The sequence below is a fragment of the Mesocricetus auratus genome, unplaced genomic scaffold, assembly GCF_017639785.1.
Source record: "Mesocricetus auratus isolate SY011 unplaced genomic scaffold, BCM_Maur_2.0 Super-Scaffold_100025, whole genome shotgun sequence".
NCBI classification, from domain to species: domain Eukaryota; kingdom Metazoa; phylum Chordata; class Mammalia; order Rodentia; family Cricetidae; genus Mesocricetus; species Mesocricetus auratus.
Window position 1 is genome coordinate 1,386,346 of NW_024429206.1, and position 24,215 is coordinate 1,410,560.

At 39.1% G+C, this 24,215-nt stretch overlaps 1 protein-coding gene across 1 annotated transcript in view; it reads right to left on the reverse strand.

Moving 5' to 3' along the window:
• Nucleotides 1-1,510: 1,510 nt before the first annotated feature.
• The window catches only part of LOC121134021, a 32,829-nt gene continuing 10,124 nt past the window's right edge, over nucleotides 1,511-24,215 (reverse strand). Inside the window, exons 5-15 of the mRNA XM_040731586.1 lie at nucleotides 23,789-23,850; nucleotides 21,499-21,535; nucleotides 20,123-20,184; nucleotides 17,271-17,304; nucleotides 15,578-15,639; nucleotides 13,147-13,189; nucleotides 9,424-9,490; nucleotides 7,942-8,067; nucleotides 2,637-2,817; nucleotides 2,191-2,336; nucleotides 1,511-1,629 (exon numbers count right to left, since the gene is read on the reverse strand). Of these exons, the coding sequence (XP_040587520.1) occupies nucleotides 1,591-1,629; nucleotides 2,191-2,336; nucleotides 2,637-2,817; nucleotides 7,942-8,067; nucleotides 9,424-9,490; nucleotides 13,147-13,189; nucleotides 15,578-15,639; nucleotides 17,271-17,304; nucleotides 20,123-20,184; nucleotides 21,499-21,535; nucleotides 23,789-23,850 (859 nt within the window). The 3' untranslated portion in view covers nucleotides 1,511-1,590. The remainder of the gene's footprint in view (nucleotides 1,630-2,190; nucleotides 2,337-2,636; nucleotides 2,818-7,941; nucleotides 8,068-9,423; nucleotides 9,491-13,146; nucleotides 13,190-15,577; nucleotides 15,640-17,270; nucleotides 17,305-20,122; nucleotides 20,185-21,498; nucleotides 21,536-23,788; nucleotides 23,851-24,215) is intronic.

Below are 24,215 nucleotides of genomic sequence, written 5' to 3' on the forward strand. Positions count from 1 at the left end.
GATCTCAGCACTTGGGGTCATATACCTTTAATCCCAGGATCTGAGAGGTATAAAGGAAGAAGCAAAGTCGACTTTGAGGATTTAGTCTCCAGCCACACTGAAGAGAGGAAGCAGTCTAGGATTGCAGTCTGAGGATTTGTGGAGCTAGTTGGATCCCCCTTTCAGTCTGATGTAGAGAGGACCCAGGTTCCATTTCCAATCTACATGGTGGCTCACAACTCCCTGTAACTCAAGTTCCGAGGAATCCATTACAGTCTTCTGACTTCCATGGCAGGCCTGGAAGTTGGAAGCCTGTGTTCCAATGATGGTCCTGACATTGGCCCTGCTGTGCTTCTCTGGGTCTCATTCTGCTCATCTGTATAACAGGATATGGACGGTGAAAGTGGATGCAACTGTCTTAAAGGATTCTGGATCCTAGCAGCTCAGGCCACAAAGGATTCGTTTTTGTTTTTGGAACTGAGTGTTTGGCTTTTTATAGGTTTTTGTTTGTTTGCAATCCTGGGGATTGAACCCAGGGACTCATACATGCAAGATCTGTCCTTGCCATATACCCTCAGAACTTATCCCTACAGAGGCCTGACTGGTGCTGTTCACAGGCAATATTAACAGCTGAGTCTTCTCTCTCTAGCTCTTTTTATCCCCAGTACCTTCTACATACCTGTGAACACACCCAAATGGGGATGGTCATTCCTATGGGTACATAAACCTCTCGCCACACTTTAACTCTATGAATGTAAAGGACAATATGGCAGGTTTTTTGGGGGGTGTTTTTACACATGTTTGAGCAGTTTGAGTATGGAAACTTCAAAAGTCTGGTTTGTGGCTTTGAAAACCCCCTAAAGTTCACTGATGCCTGCTATGTTCAAGGGAAACTCCAGTTCCCAAAACTCTAAGGGCAGGCCCAGATGTCCTGAAATGGGCTCAGCCTGGCATTTTGGAGGGTTTCTGGAGGGCAGATGAAAGGCAACATTGCTCAGAACCTTATGGGCTTGTTCCAATCTTCCCAGAGTTGTCAATTCTCTCATCACTGGCAGTGTGAAAATGGCTTCTGTGGGGCACATCACCGTGATATCCTCCAGGATCCTCAGTATCACAGGTACCTCCTGCACATTTCAACCTCCATCCCCACCTCCCTACCCTAAACTCATTCTAGGTCACAGCACCCCACCTCCAGCTTCTCTTTCTCTTTCTCTTTCTAAACACATCTTGTTGTCTCCTCCTCTCTCCCTCCTGTCTCTCCTCTGCCTCTCTGATCTGGTTCTGCTTCTTTCATAGCCATGTCCTATTAGCTGACTATTTTCAGGGGACATCTCCTTCTGCTGTGGACATCCCAGATGCCTCTAACTGTTCTACTCTCATAGCTGTCCTCAAATCCTTCCTCTTAAACATATCACCAAGAAGTCATGTTTCAGTTTGTACCAGAAAAAGAAACAGCATAAAATAATTGCATAGCGCATTTTAATATGAAAGCATTACAAACTTGTATACAGAATGCAATATATACTGTCAACTTTTAGAGAAACATTTAACTTTAAAATGTGTATATAGAATAAAATCTTTCTGATGGATTTGTCAGTTGAGTTAAGCAGATCACGATAGGTCTTCTTTTAAAGAACTAATCATCTGCAACTAAAAAGAGAGGCAGGAGTCAGGAGTAGCATCATCAATAATATTACTGGTGACAGTGTCTGGATCAGCAATAGCAGTGGCACCATCAGTAGTTATCATTGTGTCTGAGAAGGTGTGAGAATTACAGTCTTATTTTGTGTGTCTTATTCTGGGATGTTGCTGCTTTAGGAGTTTTGTTTCCAAGATGAGTCACAATATATGAGCAGAGAACAATAGAAACTAATTTTTTAACAGTCATATTTTTCTGCTTAGTCATTCAGAAAACACAAGGTCCACATTAGGAGTGAAATAATCCCCTCATCCAGAATAGGACACAACTGTGGACCTACCAACATTACTTTGTCAGTTTCCTAGGACTAAATTGAATTTGTCATTTTCATGTTATATATTTCAATATGATTAGAAAAATCATTTTTCTGGTTCTAACTAGTGCCTAAATATTCTAATATAAAGCATTCATTTCATTCATTTATTAATAATAATTTATTAATCATATATTTAGTGTCAAAATGAAGTAAAATTCTATTTTCTATTATAAATCATTGCTGTGGTGTAAATTACCTCTATCACCCTTTTGCTTCCTGGTAGCTCCTGGGTAATCTTCTTTTTCCAGCACCTGTTGAATTGTTGTAGTATCCATGTCACCACTGAGATGATGAATATCAGAAGCCACACCAATGTTGTTAGGAGGAGCAGTGGCATGTATGCTAAGAGAAGAGGAAGAGATTCGGTGTGGGTGTTATTTGAAGAGTGGGTGTGGTCAGCCTGATTTGCATAATCAAATATTATGTCAGCATCCTGAGTATGGTTCAGAGCATCCCCTGGGACATGACCATGATCAGATGCTTCTTCACCAGTAGTGAAACTAACACTTGTGCTCTGCTCTAAGGTAAGCTTTGAGAACTGGGTCAGCCTTTTGAAAAGGATCATGGGGCCACTAGTGTAGTGGCGAGGAGTGGGTTCAGGGTCAGCGTGTTGTCCTCCCCTTAAAAGCCCAGCATAAATACCTAAAGGAAGCTTGCGATCATGAACGGCACCAAAGTCCTTTTTTTTAGGTGCCTCAAAAATTTCACCACTATCACCGGTGCCTAAAGAAAATGTTGGCCCAATGTGGGCAGTAGGCTGGGGCACAGCAATGCCGTGATCATCAGGTGTGTTAGGAAAAGGTTCTGCCTTCTTTTCTTCATCCTTTAAGGAAATTTTAAGATGTTAGTTTCACTAAACATTGCACTCATTTGATTCACTTTAGGTGTTAATGATGGGGTGTAAATGGAGTTCTTAATTGGTCTAAATTATAAAAACCCAGAGTCAGATTCAGAGGAAAATGCTGAGAGATCAGAGAGAAGAACAAGCCACCACCACACTATACCTCCTTCACATCTCAGCAGACAAGAGAACAAGTTCCCGTTTCTCCCTGCTTCTCTCCTGTTTCTGCCCTGCTTCCTTTCTGAGTGAGCAAAAGGCCCCGAGTGTTGAGGCATGTTTAAAAAGGGACCTGCTCAGCTTTGTGCCTTCTTTTCTGCTCTTTCCTATTTGACGTTGTCATTCTCTCTATAATGGGGAGATGTAAAAAGAAAAGGACAAAATGTGTCCTCTCCTGTCTCTGTGATCAGGATTTTACTTTCCTCAAGCTTTAGAGAAAGTGACAATGAGGGGCTTTGGGAATAAGAGGAATCTCTCTCTTCTGCATTGCACTAATACTTTCCCCATGGACTTTCACAATTGCCCATTAGGTTCCTGGGATAACAGAGCAGTGAGGGTGACCTCTGAATTGCATGAATACAGTGTTCCAATACCCACAGCAGAGGGGAACAGTGTAGCTGACAAAAGGATTCTGAGAGATGTCTTCCAAGTTCTGACACCTTAACCATGACTATTGTTAGACATGGAGGATGGATGTAATGTTGGCTTGAATTCGGTATTTGAGTGCTTGGTATCTTGGTGGAACTATCTGGGGAGAGTTAGGAGGTTTGGTCTTTGGAGAAGCTGTGTCATTGGGTATGGGCCTTTAGGTTTCGGGGCCTGGTACCGTTTTCAGTGAACTCTGTTGTTTCTTGTGTGCATCAGTTGTAGATCTAGGCCGCTGCTCCAGGTAAATGCCTGCCTGTGTGATCCATGAAAGTGATGACACTCTATGCATCCCATTGGTACCATAACCCTACTCTAAACAAATCCTTCCCTTTCTAAGTTGCCTTGAGCATGGTGTTTTACTACATCAGTAAATGTTATGTATCCATCATTTAATCACAATATGAGCTACATGAACAAAGTGTGAAGGACTCGTTTTGGAGCTGAAAGGCTGTCATGCAGTGAATTATGCCAAAAACAGGGAAACGTTTCCAATGCTGGTTTAGATAGGACACATAGAACACCAAATGATTCAATCAGATACATTTAGGTAGTGTCAGTTTTGTAAATGCAGTTGATGCTGTTTTTCAGAAGGGAAGCCTCATCAACTTTAATCCAATTACAGATAATGACTCCAGGTCTTTGTCATTCATGACATCTCCGTGAAAATCCTAACTTAGCAGTCTATGTTTACATTTTAGTACCATGTTTGAGGAGGCTATGTACTACTTATGTGAAAAACTCACACATTCCAAAACTTACCCACATATGACACATTGTAACACAGAGATGATTTACGAAAATAGCTTAAGAAGCGTTGTTGATGAAAGAAAATAAGATGAGGAAGTATACATCTTACTTGTGGTTCCAAAGGGTTCAAATGGATCATGTAAAAACTTCGAGTTCTTTGCTTTTATTGAGAATGAGGAAGGAACACATCTAACCATGTGGTATTTGTCACACTTTAGACACATTTTCATATGCCACACGTTTCACTCATTGCTTCTTTGTCATTAACTAACTCAGTTACAAAAAAGGAATGAAAAGGTATAAGGTGAGTTTTCCAGGACACATATCACTTGGAAAACAAACAGAAACATGGAAGGTGAGTGAGAAGAATCTGAAGATATTTTCCTGAAGTGTTAGTTACACAATAGGAGTACTAGTTAATATATAGACACCATTTATTTATCAAATGCACAATTTCATTAGATTCTAAAAGGTATTTATTATTGGGGTATGTGTTCTTAATGTTCAAGCCTTTCTATGCTTGTTTTTGCTATGCTAAGACCAGGCATTTAAAACTAATAATAAGTCTCTGTGTGTGGTTTATTTAGGAGCTGGGTGGTGGCGCCCAAAAGAATTGAAGCTAGAGAGTAAAGAGTAAAAACCACCAACTACAATGCTTGTGTGTGTGTGTGTGTGTGTGTGTGTGTGTGTGTGTGTGTGTGTGTGTGTGTGTGGGTGGGTGGGTGGGTGTGGGTGTGGGTGTGTGTGTACGTCAAAGGATAACCTTCAGGAGCTGGCTCTCTGCTTCTGCTGGGTGACACAGGGTCTCTTATTGTTTCCGTTGCTCTGCATGTCAAAGTCTCGCTGGTTTGCAGGTTTCAGAGCTGTTGTATTCTCAGCCTTCAATCTGTTTCAAGGATGTTGGGATAACATATGAAAGATACTTGGTGCTTGTATTTTCCTTGATGAAACTCAGGTCATCAGGCTTGCAGTGTAGGGGCTCTGACCTCCTGAATCATCTTGCTGGCATATATGTGTGTGTGTTCTATCTTTTTAACAAAAAGATGAGAGAGGGAGAGAGTGCATTTTAGCAGTTCAGAATGAAATGATATGGAGAAAACTGTGAACTTCTTATTGCTATGTGAGTCATTTCTTTCTCCATTGCTAAGCACCATCTTTATGCCTGTGTCGTTTCTAAACGTGTGGCTGTACCTCTTCACGGAGAATTGTATTTAGTATTCTCTTAACATGTGGACCTGAGGTTACCTGTCTCAGGTCCGTGATTTTATTCTCATAACATCGCAATTACCAGGTTATGGATTCTGGGAAACTCGTGTATTTATTATGTTTCCTGTGAGTTAAACATTAGAATCTTGATGTCTATTTTTATTTTTATCACATAATTTATTTCTTTGAAGGGAGGAAACCACTGCCCTTTTGATTTAGTTGACTCAGGAACATGCTAAATTCTCATTGCTATTAATGATATTATAGATTGTATTCCAATCATTTGCATATGAAACTTGTTGGTTACCTTCATGCCAACAGTAGCTACACTAGGGACATCACATCCATCACATTATTATTTACATTCAGTGTCATCCTGAAAATTCTTTATTTGTCTAAAATTTCTATTCCCATTAATCATGTTATCTCAAATGTTAATGTATTTTCACTGAAATCTGAGAAGATGGCTGGAAAGGGAATTTTGCTTATTAAAATCAGATGAGATTTCTCTCCTTGCTAAGTCCTACCTCCACCAGTTACTGAATTTTATCTTACACAATAGTTAATACTAATCTGAAAATCAAATTGGTTAGGCTTTAAAGAAAGAACATTTGAGTTTGGTTACTGAGAACATTAAAATTACTGTTACTAATGGTTTCATTAGGCATAATAGTTTTGCAGCGTATTCCCCTTTCTGTCTTAACATTGAACTTAGATGCTTCAACGTGATTAGCTAGTTAACAGCTTGTAGTGGAGACTGGCAATTGGTGTAAGCGCATCTGCAGACAGAGCTAGCTCTTCTGCTTGCTTTACAACTTCTGAAGTAGGGTTAGTACACAGAAGTAGACTATTACATTTATAGTGACTGTGACAAAACATCTGACAGAGATTATTTAAGGGAGGAAGGCTCATGTCTCAAGGGCACTCCTGTTTGCCTCCCCACTGTAACTGACTGAAGTTCCCTGCCGCAGTTACAGTGAGGAAAGCAAACAGGGAGGCTTGCTCTGTGGTAGTGATCTATTGCTTCTCACATGCAGGGAGACCAGGAACAGACAACTCAGAACTGGTACCAGAAGTAGTGATGGCCACTAAGACCCACCACTGGCTACCTTGTGCTAGCTAGACCATTTTCCAAACAGTAACCAGTAACATGGGCCCCCTTCTCTCTGTCACTTTCTCTTGCTCTGTGGTGTGTGCCTGTGTGTTTGTGTGTGTGTGTGTGTGTGTGTGCATGTGTGTGTGTGTGTGTGTGTGTGAATGCTAAAATATTTTCAGTCAGAGTGTAAGTCAGAGAGCTAGTGAGACTGCTCAGTGGATAAGAGCACTGTCCAGGGTGGCTGACAACTGGAATTTAATCCCTGAGCCTGAAATTGCGGGTGGAGAGCACTGACTGTTGTAAACTATCCATTGACATCTACACTTCTTGCATGGCACGTGTGTGCCTTGCCTTCCCCAACCACCAAGTAAGTTGAGACCAGAGTGTCCTCGAACTGACAGAGACCAGCCTGCCTCTGCTTCATGATTGCTGGGATTAAAGTTGTGCACCAACATGCCCAGCCTCTTCTTCTGTTCTTCCTGCTTTCATGTTCTCTGGATTTCAAGGTGTCAAACTGGCAGGCTGATGAGGACTGGGGACCAGGAAGTAAGCAATCATCATGAGGCTGACTACTTTTTTCCACTTATCTTGGCTAATGCTCTATTTGAATATCAGACATATTCAATCCTGGGGATGGAAAAATGGCTCTGCTGTTTATAACCCTTGTTGCCAAAGAAGAGACTTGGGGTGGATTCTCAGCATCCACAATTTGGATGAAAATCATCTGGAACACATATCCCAGGGGATCAACTGCCATGTTGTATGTTTGTGGGCAGTACACACACGGAGGGACGGACAGACAGACGGACGGTGCACAAAGAGGATGCATGCGAATTTATACACATAAAATAATCCAATTTAAACCATACAAGTTTGTTGGTACATTGATGTTGACAGTACCTACTCCAGGAGTCTTAATTATTTATTCTCTTTATTTTTATGAGTTTTTCTCACTTGTGATAAAAGTTGCTCACTTTCTGAATTTTGTTTCCATAGTCAAATTTACTTTCACTTACCCCTTAGAACAGTGGTTCTCAACTTATGGGTTGAGAACCATTTGGGAATCATAGGACCCATTCACAGAAGTCACCAAAAACCTTCTGAATTGCAGATGACATTATGACACGTAACATTAGCAAAATTACAGTTATGAAGTAGCAAAAAATAATTTTATGGTTAGGGTCATCATAACATGAGGGATTGTATTAATCTGTCACATTAGGAAGGGTGAAACTGCTGCTTTAGAAGGTGACTAGCATGGGTGTTCCCAGGAGTTAGCGTCCAAAGGAGGAGAAGGACAAGTTCCAGGCTGCTTCCTCGTCTCTGACACTATTTGCAATAATGCAGACAAAGGAACACGGACACATCATTTCATTCAAGCAAATATTACTTTTCTAATTGGAGGGCATTACCATGAGAAACGTTTTCTTTTCAGGTCTGTCTCCCAAACCACACAGGTTCATTTCAGATTTGCAAACTGTCAGACCCTTCTTTTTTCTGTCCATCTTTTCAGTATGTGAATTTTGTTTCCGTCTTTCCTGCAATGGAATTGTGGAAAATTACTTTCCTGATTTGATTCTGAAATTAATTCTTTTGTGGTGAGGTGCACAATTTCAAAATTTCTTCAGTCCTTAGCAGTCACAGGGTATTGAAACATGAAACGTAGAAACTACCACTAAAAAGTGAAATATCTTCTAATATGTTTATCAATTTACAAATTACTATGGTACCATCTAGAAGTAAAAATATTCAGGCCAGCAAGATTAAGAGAAAACCATGAACTGAGAAATCTGGTCTTGCCTTGTGGCTGAGACTAAACTACATTCCCTGTATTTTAAATTAAGTGAAATTTTCATGAGAAGATTATTAATTTTAATTGGTATGCTTTCATCAGTGTTTCTCTTATATGGTTGGGAGGCAAAACATGTATTATTTTCCATTCATAAGTAAACTCTCATTCAATTCCTACTGTGGTAGAAACTTATTTGTCCTCTGATTCACATTCAAGTCATTAATATGCAAGCAATGATTCACATAAACCTTCACCCTAGGACTCCAGATTACAAACAACCAGATTTCCTAACCTCCAGCAGCTCTCAGGGATAAAATCGCTTTCATATGAGTATACAGATGACTATTTAAATCTCCAATATTGTAAGTGTTTGAATGTGAGACAAAGAATATAAGTGTATGCTATTTTAAAATACAGAACAAAGTCCAGAAGTTAACGTATTATTAAATGGTATTCGAATCTTCACTTTCAGACTGCTGACTAATTGGGGAAAAGATAGTTACTGTGTAACTAGAGGAAGGGTTTTCAATGTAATCCTAGTGGAATCAAATTGAAAACAGGCTGCAATCTCTTCATAATGAAACTTTTGAAGAATATGTTACAAATGGCCAAATTTCCAGAATTCCCTGTTAGTGTAAATACAGAAGCAAAGACAGAATCTGGGGAGATGCTGTCATGTGTGATCCTGAAACAGGAGTGTCCAAGGGAAGATAAAATCTTCCTGAACTTATGTGAAAGGTAAGAAAAGTCTTCCTGGTGGTTCCCAAAGCACCTAAACAAAGGGACCCATTAAAATATATTCAAGTGTATTACCACAGTCAGGTTTCAAAGTCACTCTACTGTGTGTTTGTTTCTGCAAAGCATCCTTGGCCAAACACCAAACATCTACTACGTGAGGACTGCACTAAATTGTACTCACTGTGTTTCCAGTCTGTTCTTGGGCCACTACTACCTGCAAGGACTTACTGCTCTTTTGGAAATTACAGAAAGGGTCATCCACACCTACAAAATGTTTTTTTCTGATCAAGTTTCCATATAAAACTGTGATAGGCACACTACTGATGCATTAAAAATTCATGATTTTCACAAAGAATCATTTTACCTTAGAAACAGAGGATCTATCCTTGTCCTCTCTTATAGATTCAGGAGCATTGGGTTCATGAGAGAGCCTTTAAAATAAAAATGTAACAATTGTTAGCTTTGGTTATTCTAGGATCTCTGTTTCAAGATTCTTTACCTGTGTATTAAAGGCATTTTGCATTTATGCAATTTAATATTGACCTGTGTTTTAAAGATTTTTGCTGCTTTTGTATGTTTCAACTTATATCAGTCTATAAGACATTCAATGAAGATTCACTCACAGTTGTATTGAAAAGTGGGGTACAGACCTAAATAGAGAATTCTCAATAAGGGAGTCTAAAATGGCTGAGAGACATTGAGAAAGTGCTCAACATCCTTAGCCATCAGGGAAATGCAAATCAAAACAATTCTGAGATACCATCTTTACTCCTGTCAGAATGGCTAAAATCAAAAACAACGAAAAATTTATGCTGGAGAGGATGTGGAGAGAGGGGAACACTCCTCCACTGCTGGTGGGAGTGCCAACTCGTACAGCCACTTTGGAAAGCAGTATGGAGATGCCTCAGGAAAATGGGAATCAATCTACCACAAACCCAGCAATTCCACTCTTAGGCATATATCCAAAGGAGGCAAATTCATACAACAAGGGCATCTGTTCCACTATGTTCATAGCATTATTTGTAATAGCCAGAACCTGGAAGCAACCTAGATGCCTCTTAACTGAAGAGTGGATAAAGAAAATGTGGAGTACTACTCAGTAGGAAAAAAACAACGGAATCTTGAAATTCCCAGGCAAATGGATGGCACTAGAGGAAACCATCTTGATTGAGGTAACCCAGTCACAAAAAGACAAACATGTTATGTAGTCACTCATATATGGATTTTAGACATGGAACAGGATACTGCCAGTCTGCAATTCCACTGACAAAGTATCTGGGAAACAGGAAAGAAACTAAGAAAGATATGCACGGTAACCCAGAGAAGAGGAATGAGGCAAGATCTCCTGTACAGATTGGGAACAGGGCTGGAGGTGGGGGGGAGTGGGAACTGAGAAGAAGAGAGGGGGAGAAGAGGAGGAGAGAGTAGGTCATGGGGGAACAGGAAGGTTTAGTGGGGTTAGAATAAGGAGACAACAGGATGAGAAATACCATAATAGATGGAGTCATAGGTTTGAAGAGAGATCTGGGACCAATGAGACCTCTAGCGATCTAAAAGTATGACACCAACTGGCAAGCTAAGCAATAGTGGAGAAACTCCATTAAATGCCCATTCCTGATAATGAACTTGATGTCTACCTTATATGTTATCCTGGAACTTTCATCCAGTGACTGTTGGAAGCAGAGGCAAACACCTACAGTTAAACACTGAACTGAACCCAAGGAACCCAGCGACAGAGAGAGAGGAGCAGTGAGCAAATTGGCAAAGAATGGGCTGGCAAAACCAGCAGAGACAGCTAATCTGAACAAGGGGGAGCTCTTGGACCCCAGATCGACAGCTGGGAGGCCAGCATGGGACTGATCCAGACCCCCTGAATGTGAGAGTCAGTGAGGAGGCCTGGGCAACCAAAAGGGCCCTAAGCAGTAGATAAGTATTCATCCCTGGTATATAAGCAGATGTTGTGTGTCTATAACACAAAGAGGGATGCTCTCTCAGCCTGGACTTTTAGGGGAGTGCCTGGACCCTGCCCTCAGCGAAATGACAGACTCTGGATATCCCCTATGTGGAAGGAAATGGGGATAGGGTGGGATGCTGGGGAGAATGGTGGGGGGTGTGGGAGGAGGGGAGGGAGAGGGAACTGTGATTGACATGTGAAGCAAGCTAGTTAAAATTAAAGTAATAAAAATAAAAAAATAAAAAATGACAGTCAGTGGCTTAGAAGATGACTCAGTCAATCAAAGTGCTTGTTGCCACACACACCAGCCTGAGTTTGAATCATACAACGCTGGAAATGAACACATATACTTGTCATCCAGTATTGTGTATAACAGAAGAGGGGTCATTTGTCACCCAGTATTGTGATGGACAGGACAGGGAATCATTCCAGCTTTTTGACGGCCAGAAATCTCCAGGTTCAGTCAGACAGCTTATGTAAAGTACATGAATTCGAAAATGATAGAAAACAGCAATATCCTCATCTTGTCTTCATGCCTGCACACACAACCACACACACACACACACACACACACACACACACACACACGTAGGAAGACACTAGTTCTTCCCTAGTCATTTTTAAGACTGCCATAACTGATGGTTTATATTCAAGTGCAAAATAAAATTAGTGCCTTGATTTCACAGCTCATATAATTCTGTACTCCTAGAGCACAAAGGAAAATGGGAATCAATCTACCACAAACCCAGCAATTCCACTCTTAGGCATATATCCAAAAGAAGCAAATTCATACAACAAGGGCATCTGTTCCACTATGTTCATAGCATTATTTGTAATAGCCAGAACCTGGAAGCAACCAGATGCTTCCAATCATTTCTACGACAGTCAGTGGCTTATAAGATGACTCAGTCAATCCAATCATTTCTATGAACTTAAGATAAAATCAGGAGCAAACAACAATAAAACTCAATGGACAATGTCAGGATTTTCCTTTGGAACCATTTAGAATTCCAAGTGGAAAGTAACTTTCTTTCTGCAAGGTGTGTCTGAGAACAGTTTTAGCGACTGGAAATTATGAATCTGCATTTTTGACAATAGCTGTGATGCTTTTGGATCCTTTATCTTGGAGTAAATAAGATATTTACTAATGTGTACGAAGTGTTTAATTGATACATAACCCACAAAAGGTTACACATGGAAGGGAGTAATCAAAAAGAGCACAGAACTATGAAAGTTGCTACCCTGACACAAAGGCCTCTGCATGTGGCGATGGTGTCAAAGGAGTAAGGTAATTTGTTGTTTCCTGTAATCCTGTCTGATGACTCAGAATGGTCCCTAATTCTATAGTGTGGAGGAGCACAGATCATGTCCCACCAGGACGGGGAGTGGCCCAAGGTGAAGATTGTCCTGTCAAAAGAAGGAGTGGCCCAAATCTGAGGACCAGCTTCATTACAAGTTGGCTCTGGGAGGAAGCTATGGAGGCAAGGCTTCATGTGTTTACAAGAAAAACAATTGGCTGCCCAAACTCATAACAGATGAGGTCATCACACTCGCAGACCATGCACAAGAGGGGATAGGACACTAAATACAAAATAGGAATACCTTTAAAATTATTTGGTAATACTTTGCACACCCTCTGGTTTATTACTTTAAGAGGACTTTGCTGTTAAACAATAAATGAGATCTTGCTGCCTTGACTCCCTGTTGAGTCTGATTTTCTTCAGGTTTTGGTGAGGCTGTGGGACTGTCAAACAGCAGACTCTACCCTCTCTCACCTCCACCCAGGGGCCCCCAAAAACCCCCAACACTGTAGGCTCTCAGAAGGATAAATGCCTTGGAGTTATAGTTCACAAGGGGATTTCAGAAGGTTTTGGAAAGCCGAGGACTATCAGAGAGTCATCAATGTGTGGTTAATATCAGGAGGCTCATTCTCTAAAACAGAGTTGATATTGTGGAGATGATGGTGGGGTATAGATGTTATGTCCATAGGAACTAAAAAGAAGAACTTTCTAGTTTAAAAATAAATTGATAATGCTATGGGAAATGTAAGACAAAGCAAAATTACATAGATAAACGGGTGTTTATCTGAGAGAGCAGGCAAAAATAAACTAATTGTATTTTGTTTTATCTTACCTGCAAAAAGGCATCAAGTCAGTGCAGTGACGTACTTGTAATACTAAAAGCAAAATGTGTTTTATTACAACTCTAATAAAACATAACATATAAAAATGATTAGACTCATTTTTAGTATCAATTTTTGAGACCAATCTAGAGATTATTCTAGAGTACATATTCATTTGGAGGCAATTACTTCATGTAGAATTTGTCCATTTTCAATATATTTCAAATCAAAGATGTCATAAATTTATCAATTATAATAACAAAAATAAACAACCATACACAATTGTGATGATCCTAAATAAACTCTGTCGGACATGGAGAGCAGCATCCTTTCCAGTATAAGTGTCATCAATTGACTGTCATAAAATAACTTAAGGTGCTTCTTGTTTGAATTGGGGTAATAATACTTGAAAAGAAATTCTAGATTAGGTGTGGTGGCACACAGTTTTAATCTGGATTCCTGTGATTTTTCAAGACAAGAAGATCTATGTAACAGACAGACTGTGTCTCAAACACAAAACAAAAACAACAGAGAAAAAAATGAAGAAAAAGTCCATGAGCCTATCTACACTTTATTGTTGTCCAGGAAAACAAAGCAACTTTTTTTAGATGAAGTTGTTCAATATGTGATGCAAATTCCTACCACTGGGATGTATGGCTGTCCCTGTATCATGATGAAACCTAGCAGAAACAATCAGAAGTGGACAAAGACATTTACAAACGGCTCAAGGGAAGACACCAAGCTTACTGTCCTTGTCCCCTTTGAGGGAAGAAGCTCCTTAGCTCCATATGTCTTCCCAGCCTTGTGTGCATCTTAAAGAATGCTCATGAAAGCATCTGTCATCATGCATGAATAGAATTATTGCAAAGGCCCGGCCCTTGGTAGTAATGCAGTCCAGCCCTATCTCAGGGGAGAGAGCAGCAGAGCAGCAGCTGTGAAATGGAGGCAGCAAGTTCCATGGGTCACCTCTGACATGGATCACTGTACACGTTTACATACACTAACTATGCACTCGCTCAAGCCTTCGCTGTGCACATGCAATAAGTGTTTAGAAATAAACATTCATTTTTTTCTCCTACTTAAAGTAAGAGAGACTTAGTGTACCTTCTTCGCATTCCCCATGACTAGAAGGACATTTGTCCCATCAACTGGTGGGCTGTGATTGTGGGATGCTGATCCTGCAGGAAGCCTTGGTCAGTCCTCACCACCACAAATGCCAAGAGCACAAAATTATAATAAAGTGATAGAAGAAAAGGTGCCTGCATCACAACACTGTCAACCCTCTTCACCTCACCTCTTGAGGGAAGAAGGTCATTGGATTCATTCCCTAATGTGTTTTCAATAGCAACTTAGGTTTAAAAGACATTGGGATGACGGTTGCTGAAAATGTAAACCCTGCAGTGTTCCTTCCACTGTCACAGAGTCTCTCCAGACTCAATGGAGAAGTAACTAATTCTTTAAAACCCAGACTGATGTTGTTTTGTTAACTTACTCCTTGTGTCCACATTTTTTGGAAACCATGCTTTGAGCATGGAAATGGTGTATCGTTTTATCCTGTTCTATTTAATAAAAACTAAAAGGAAAAGTACTAAAGGTAGAGTTGATAGGAAGGGTGTTTGCCTAGAATACCCACAATGCCCCATGTTCAACCTCGAGAAAGGGAGAAAACTAAAATACAAGAAAGAAAGAGGTAAACAAGGAAGGAAGAAAAGAATGGAAGACAGACAGACAAGGAAGTTACTAATGAAAACAGTTATAGACTAAACCAAAACTGTCTAAATATAGAAATCATAAAGAAACAGAAAAAGCCAGATGATTTTTTACATCATTGGGTAAAAAATTAAGTAATAAAAGTGGTTGTGTATGGTAGATTCATTTGTGACATAGTTATATTTTAGTGGCACTGAACTGTATAACATCATACAGTACAAAATATAAGGCATTTGTCATAAAACTCCGGGAACATCTATATTTCTATCAATGCAATTCACTACAATGTAGCTATGATGGACATATGCTGCATTAAGAAGTTTTCTTATGAACAGGAGAGATGACTTAGAGGATAAGAGCATTACTGCTCTTCCAGAAGTCCTGAGTTCAATTCCCATCTAAAATGATGTCTGATGCCCACTTTTGGTGTGCAGACAAATATATAGATAGAACACTATACATAATGAATACATAAATTGTTTAAAAAAGTTTTTCTCATTTATTCAAAGACATTTCAGGTATCAGCATTAAAATCAAATAAGCAATGTTTCAGCAATATATTTTAACACACAAAAGTACTTAGAAAACATTTCTGAAATAATTGTCACTTTCCAGAATACATAACTACATTTGTACTTGATTTCCTTAACACTTTGGTTAAAATCTTTAGTCTACCGTAGTTTCTTTAGGGAAGGTAGGATCAGATAGAGTATTTCAGTATAAAATTCTTACCATTGTTGAATCTTACATGCTTTTTCTTTCTCTGTTCTCGCTTTTTTGAAGATGTCCCTACACTGTGACATATATTTAAAAGTGACTATTTTAATATTCATAAAAAACCGAGTATTTTCTAAATTTGTTATTTTTGAGTGCCTAATACATGTTATATTAGATATTTACAAGTATTTTTGGCACAGGGTGTCATTATGTAGCCCAGCCATCTTTAAATCCACTCTATGGGACATGTTGGCCTTGAAATAACAGAGTTCTCTTGGCCTCCTGCCTCCCAACTTCTGGGACTAAAGTCACGGGCCAACAGACCTAACCAAATAACTCTGAATTCATTCATCAACAGATAATTAAGATTAATGACTGCTGTCCTTCCCACCTTTTCTCATGGAGAAGAAACAAAAATAATTTAGCTCCTGATTAAAACACACACACACACACACACACACACACACACACACACACACAGCAGAGCAGAGCAAGCAATAGTTCTTCCATAAGTTTTGTTATGATGGATCAAGTAATTTTCTGTTTTTGTGCTCATGGAGTTAGTTCTCCTGTTTACTCATGGGCCCCCATGTCCCAAATGCCCCACAGCCATATCCCGGCATGATTATTCAGAGGCATCATTTCGTTGAGGGCAATGCTGTCTACTAAGACGGAGGTTCAGTATATCATGAAATTTGTTTTTCCTTTTTGCTTCTAAGCATCACTCTTCCTGCATACTCAGAATCTATGACAATTGTGGTACCTTCAAGATAGTTTCAATATTTCATTCACAGTGAATGCTGAAACCACTATCTGGTACTTGCTTTTTTCAGGAAGCATTTCTATATAAGGCTGAGTCTTTGTAGGTCACTGGAGAGCAACACTGTTCCCCCAGCGCTATTTCACCCTAACTACAGCTAAGAGCTCCAGACTTCATATCTTCTTGTTGGTAAGCCTTGGACCAAACACTTTCTTTTCCTACCTTGGGTCACCTGAGGTGTGGAGCTCACTGGGGCCTATTGACCTGCGGTACAGAAGCATGTCTGTAAGGCCATTCTGAGGTGACAGTCAGCAAACGCGGGAGAGACTTCAACATTGCATTTTACTCACACTCTTCCCAGGAGACAACCTCCTCCAAACATATTAGTGAACAGGATTAATACCTGAAAACTAATATTTTTACACATATGTGCATGACATGTTATGCACAGTGTATTCATATGTATATGTCATTTCAGGTCCACACATGCCAGTGTGCACTTGGGTGACTGCAGTACAGATGTGGGGGTTGACCCCAGGCTTCAACCTTAGGTTTGTGGCTTTATCTATTATTCATGAATGCAAACCCCAGCCTAAATCTCCAGCAAACGTCAAGGGATTCTCTGTCTCCACCTCCAATCTCACCATAAGCTTCCAGGATTACAGATGCACTCAAGACCATCAGGCTTCATGTGGATTCTGGGCACCCATCTGCCATTCACACATGTGCAAAGCAGGCACTTTATCCATGAATCACCTCCCTATCTATGGCTTATTAACAGCATTTCACACTGTGCAATATTGTGTGCTCTACTAAGAATTATACTGCCCTGATTAACAGATACATAAAGAAGATGGAATTGTATTGCACAGAGGAAAACAGGGTGCCAGTTTCTGAACTTTATATTGTCTGCATACTTGTTGTATTTTACAATCCAAACACCCTTACCAGAATGACATCTTGTGTTGTATTCTTCCACTAGCTACAAAATAAAAAGCAAAAATACATTATAAGCCTCTGTAGAAAATATGAGCATTAAGTGCCAAGGCTAATATTTTTATTACATATACATTGACACAAATTCTGTATAGCCTTTTAAATGAATATTGATTTATGCACACTAAATACATGGCGAATTATTAATTTTCACTTCTTTGTTGTTTCAAACACAGAGACAAATTTATCAATATTTACTACTTATAATAAATTGGTGGGCAAAACACCTATGATCTTGAGCACTGTCAAACAGAGAACCTGCATCTTAAACAGAATCGCTATCACAGACTGAGTGTTAAAGTGAAGCACATTGATGCTGTTGCTGGTTTTGTCTCTGGAATAGCGGTGCTGGGAGAAATGCAGGAGAATATACTCACCTTGTACAGAAGTGAAAAGAGCTTCTACAAGGATTGAGCTGAGGATGGAAACTCCAGACACAGGAAGCTAAGTCTATGGTGACTGTCCTTTGTAGTATAGCAAAACATGGGTAAGACAAGGAGACCAAGGACAAAGACCTTTGCAAGGAATTTCCAGCTGCCAGTGTGGCAAAGCTCCAGAGAGTTCAGTGTGTGCTCTCCTGGACTGCTTCTGAGGAAGACGCCACTTCCCCTCAGTTCTAGATCTGTCTTCTCTCTCCTTTGCAGTGAAAACAAGTTCAGCATCAGCTGCGATCCCCTCCCATGGTAAGGGCTGTTGGAAACACCCTGCAATCCTTATGTACCCTGACCTGATTCTCCAGGGAGAGAAGCATGGAAGAAATGCGACAGAGCAGCAATTCCAAGGGAGGAATAACTCAAGGCAAACATTTTTGTTTCCACAAATAAACCATCCAGTGAGGTAAACTTTCACTGTATGCTGAGAGCCTGCCCTCTACTAAGGAACAAAAACAATTCTTGTTTATTTCATTTTCAGCATGTAAAACTGCATTGTAAACACATTGGCAGTGCCCTTGCTAGCACAGAGCATTTGCCCCTCTAAAAATGGAATGAGAATGTGATTTAGCATGTGGGAGTTCTCCATCACCCTCTTCACCACAAAGAAAAAATCAATGCAGGAATAGAAAATCACTCATATTACATTAATACTGACTCTTTAATCTCACCATTCATGTGAAGAAGGTCATTCAGATTCCTCTATACTATTTCCTTGCTGATGTGCTATCCTAAGGCAAGGTCAGTGTTAAAGTTGCTGTGATGACAGTTGTTGAAAGCCCTAACTCTGCAGTGTTCCCCCACTCATAGAATCTTAGCAGCACGCCATGGAACAGTCAGTGCCATCCACTACTGAATGATGTTCTTTTCTCATCCTTTCTCCTGCTGTGGCAAATTGTTCTGGAAATTATGTCTTGCAGCATGTAAACCAAGTATCACCATAGCCTACACTATGTAATAAAACTAAAGCAAAATGGTTCTGGCAGTGTAGCCAATAGGGAGAATGCTTGCCTAGAAGACAATGTTCACTCCCAAGCACTGCATACAGAACCCAAAATCAATTCTTTTTTTTTTTTTTTGGTTTTTCGAGACATGGTTTCTCTGTAGCTTTGGAGGCTGTCCTGGAACTCATTTTGTAGAGATCCGCCTGCCTCTGCCTCCTGAGTGCTGGGATTAAAGGCGTGTGCCACCAACGCCAGGCAATTTTTAAAAGGTTTTAGGAAGTATATTTCTTATATCAAGATATATGCCTAAGAGTGGAGTTGCTGGGTCTTGTGGTAGGCTTATTCACATTTTTCTGAGGAATCTCCATACTGATTTCCAAAGTGGCTGAACAAGTTGGCACTCCCATCAGCAATGGAGGAGTGTTCCTCTTTTACCACATCCTCTCCAGCATAAATTGTCATTGGTGTTTTTGATTTTAGCCATTCTGTCAAGAGTGAGATGATATCTCAGAGTTGTTTTGATTTGCATTTCCAGGATGGCTAAGGATGTTGAGCACTTTCTCAAGTGCCTCTCAATCATTTTAGACTCCTCTATTGAAAATTCTCTATTTAGTTCTGCAGCCCACTTTTTAATTGGATCCTTTGGTGTTTTGGAGACTTGCTTCTTGAGTTGTTTGTAAATTTTGGAGATCAACCCTCTGTCCAATGTGGCGTTAGTGAATATTTTTCCCTTTCTGTGGGCTGCCTTTTTGTCTTGCTGACTGTGTCCTTTGCCTTACAGAAGCTTCTCAGTTTCAGGAGGTCCCATTTATTAATTGTTGATCTCACTGTCTGTGCTACTGGTGTTATGTTCAGGAAGCTGACTCCTGTACCAATTCGTTCAAGGGCACCACCCACTTTCTCTTCTAAGAGGTTCAGTGTGGCTGGATTTATGTTGAGGTCTTTGATCTATTTGGACTTAAGTTTTGTGCATTAGTCTACCACATCTTAATGAAAGTAATTGAATATTGTACTTGTATCTTATTTTCATGATCACATTATACAACACTGATATATATATTATAATATGTAGTACAAATACAGTGCATTTATTATAAAATAAAAGAAAATCAACTTTGTAACAAACAAACTTGCGGTTAGGTGACTAAAGGAGCAAATTCTGTGGACCAGGTCAGAAATCTTTTTATTTAAAAAGATACTACATGCATCAGAGTTTTGTGTTAATAAAGAACCATGTTTCTGATGATATAATTTGAGATTGGAAATTCCTCAGAAAGCATTTATTAAATAGTTCTGAGTCCCACAGGTGTTATGAGACAAATTAAATAGAATATAACGTATATCTGATTTCCTTTTTTACTTTCTTTGAAGGGACAATACTCTTTTGAAATAAGGGAATTAGCTGTGGAGCACTAACCATCAATCTTACCTGTAGTAAGGTGATCAGACTTCTTGAGTATTGATTTTAGCTGTGTAGGTGGTGTTAATCCACTGTGACAAATTGTAAAAAGCAATATTTTATTATAAAATATTTACCAAATGAATTATTTTATATTTGATTTCCTAACGCACAGTCCATTGGTGATTTGCAGATACATTTAATTTGTCCTTCAACCAGTTGATTATGTTGGTGACACTTTCCTTATAACTTTTTTTCATGTGGAAGAAAGGGAGGCATTTAGTCCACAAATATTAGCCCAATGAAAGCATACACAGAAGCACAGAGACACAAAGACAGCAGACACACACACAATTTATGTGTTCAATGAAACTAACACCATAGTTCCAGTTGTCATGTGCTCCTAGAGAACCAAGCACCTCCTGTGTCTTGATTCTTTGTGGGTTTCTTACTGAATGTGATATGTCACAAGAGGTTGGTTTGTGAACCAAAAAATAGATACTAAAGAATGTTTTAGTAGCATTCTTAAACTACCATAACTTTGGGAACTTTCAAGCTATTCCTGAGTAGAGCATTCATGAGTGAATCTTGAAACCACAACCTGGCTGCTTTTATTCCAACCAGTCATTTCTATGATCTGAGATAAAAATATGAGCAAAGAACAATAAAACTCAGTGGACAATGTCAGGATTTTACTTTGGAACTCTTTAGAATTCCCAGTAGAAATTAATTGCTTTATGTGAGGTGTGTCTTTGAACAGTTGTAGTTACTGGAAATAATGGCTCTGCACTTTGGACATTAGCTTCTGGATGTTTTTGGATATTTATCTTGGAGTACATAAGCTATTTACTAACGTGTATCAAATGTTTCCTTGTACGTAGCCCCACAAAAGATTGCACACTTGTCCTCTATCCTGGAAGGGAGCAATCACAATGAGCACAGAGCTGTGAAGGTGGTACACCTGACACAGGCCTCTGCATGAGGCGATGGTGACAAAGAAGGAAGTCATTTGTTGTTCCCTGAAATCCTGTCTGGTAACTAAGAATGGCCCCTAATTCTGTGGGTTCTCAGAAGGATAAATGCCATGGAGGTCTTGTTCACAAGGTGATTCATAAAGCTCTGGAAAGCTGAGGACTGTCAGAGGGACATCAGTGTGTGGTCAACATCAGGAGGCTCATTTTCTAAAACACAGAGCTATACTGCGGAAATAATGAGTGAGTGTAAACGTCATCTCCATAGAAACTAAAAAGAACAAATTTTTAGTTTAAAAATAGATTGTTACTACTGTGGGGAATATAAGACAAAGGAAAAATTACATAGGTAAAAGGGTTTCAATCTGAGAGTCCAAGCAAGAAAAGCTTGTTCTCTTTGAATTTCCATAGGAGTAATATATTATTAAATCTTACCTGCAAAAAGGCATCATGCCTGTACTGTAATGTACTTCTAAAAATATAAGCAAAATGCATTTTATTACAATTCTACAAAAATAAACCATATAAAATGATTAAACACATTGTTAGTACCATTTCTTTGAGACCACTCTGGACACTATTCTAGAGTAAATATTCATTGTAAGCAATTATTTCATGTAGAATTTGTCATTTTACTTATATTTCAAATGAAAAAAGAAGTAAATTTATCAAGCATAAAGCCTAAAAATCAACACCAACACACAAGTGTGATAATCCTAAATGATTTCTGTCAGAAAGATGGAGAGCAGCATCCTTGCAAGCATAAATGTCATCCATTAACTGTTATAAAATAACTTCATGTGCTTCTTAGTTGATTTGGGGATAATGATACTAGAAAAAATTTCTAGATTGGCTATGGTGGCACACAATTTTAATCTGGATCCCTGTGATTTTCAAGACTGCCAGAACTATGTAACAGACAGACTGCGTCTCAAAAACAAACACAGAAGCAAACATCAGAGCCAAAATGGAAAAAAAGTACAAGACCCTATACACTTTATTATTGTCCAGAAAAAAAAGGAATTTGTTCAGCCTTTTAGTTGAATTGTTCAGTATATGATGCAAATTCCTACCACTAGGATGTATGGCTACTGCTCCTGTATCATGATTAAACCTAGCAAAAACAATCAGAAGTGGACAAAGACCTTTACAAACGGCTCAAGGGAGGACACCAAGCTCACTCTCCTTGTCCCCTTTGAGGGAGGAAGCTCCTTAGCTCCAGATGTCTTCCCAGCCTTGTGTGCATCTTAAAGGATGCTCATGAAAGCATCTGTCATCACACATGAACAGAATTATTGGAAAGGTCCCGCCCTTGGTAGTAATGCACCCCAGCCTTATCTCAGGGGAGAGAGCAGCAGAGAAGCAGCTGTGAAATGGGAGCAGCAAGTTCCATGGGTCACCTCTGACATGGATCACTGTACACGTTTACATACACTAGCTATGCACATGCAGTATGTGTTTAGAAATAAAACACTCATTTTTTGTCCTACTTAAAGTAATAGAGACTTAGTATGCCTTCTTAGCATTCCCCATGACCAGTAAGGACATTTGTCCCACCAACCGGTGGGCTGTGATTATGGCTCAGTAGGAAGGCTATGCTGATCAGGCAGAAATCTTCAGTCAGTCCTCACCACCACAAATGTCAAGAGCAACAAAATTATAATAAAGTGATAGAAGAAAAGGTGCCTGCATCACAAAACTATCAACCCTCTTCACCTCACCTCTTGAGGGAAGAAGGTCTTTTGGATTCACTTCCTGGTGTGTTTTCAATAGCAACTTACGTTTAATAGACACTGGTATATGACAGTTGCTTCACTGTCACAGAGTCTCTCCAGACTCAATGGAGAAGCAGATCATTCTTTAAAATACAGAATAATGTCCTTTTCTTAATTAACTTCTTGTGCCATTTTTTTCTTTTTTGGAAAGCATGCCTTGCAGCATGGAAATGGTGTCATCTTATTCTGTTATATTTAACAAAAAGTAAAGGAAAAAGTACTAAAGGTAGAGTTAATAAGTATGATGATTGCCTATTACACTCACAAAGCCTCTAGAACTTCAGAATATCAAAAACAAAAGAGAGAAGGAAAGAATGAAGAAAGCAAGAGAGAGAGAGAGAGAGAGAAGGAAATCATATATCAATTGAAGTCTTCCTAAATGAATTACATTCTCTAAGGCAAAACACTTCCATTCTTTTAAAATGGGAAGTTACTAATGAAACAGTTAAAGAATATGCCAAAACTGTCAGATTTAGAAATCACAAAGAAATTGAAAAACCCAGATGGTTTTATTTACATCATTAGGTAAGTAATTAAGTAATGAAAGTGATTGGGTACTGCAGTCTGGTTTGAAACATAATTACATTTTAGTGACACTGAACTGTATAACAGTATGCAATACAAAATGCAAGGCATTTGTCATAAAACTCAGGGAGAATCCTTATTTCTAACAATGCAATTGGCTACAATGTCATATGGAGGACACGCTACATTAAGTATTCTCATTAATTAAAAGACAATTAAGATATCAGTATTAAAATAAACAAGCAATGTATCGACAATACATTTTTGTGTGAATTGTCGTTTTCAGAATGTTAGAAAACTGCATAACTACACTTATACTTGATTTCCTTAACTCCTTTTGAGTCTTTAGTCTCAAATCTTTAGTCTTTCTTGTTTTCTTTAGGGAAGGTAGGACTAGATAGAGTAATTCACTAGAAAATTCTTACCATTTTTGAATCTTTCATGCTCTTTCTTTCCCTGCTCTTGGGCTTTTGGAGATGTTCCCACACTGTGACACATATTTAAAAGCAATTATTTTAATATTCATGTAAAAATAGGATGTTTGCTAAATTCTTTATTTTGAATGCCTAATATACATTAAATTAGATATTTACAAACATTTTCTGAAACAGGATCTCATTATGTAGCACGTGTGGCTGTAAACCCAATGTGCAAAATGTTGGCATTGAAATAACACAGCTTTCTTGACCTCCTGCATCTTATGTACCTGGATTAAATCTTGGTAAAGAGCCCTACTCAAATAATTCTAAATTCATTTTTCAGCTGCTAATTATGATTAATGCATGGTATCCTTTCCCCTTTTCTCATGGAAAAGACACAGACAGAAGTTAGCTCTTGATTATAACAACACAC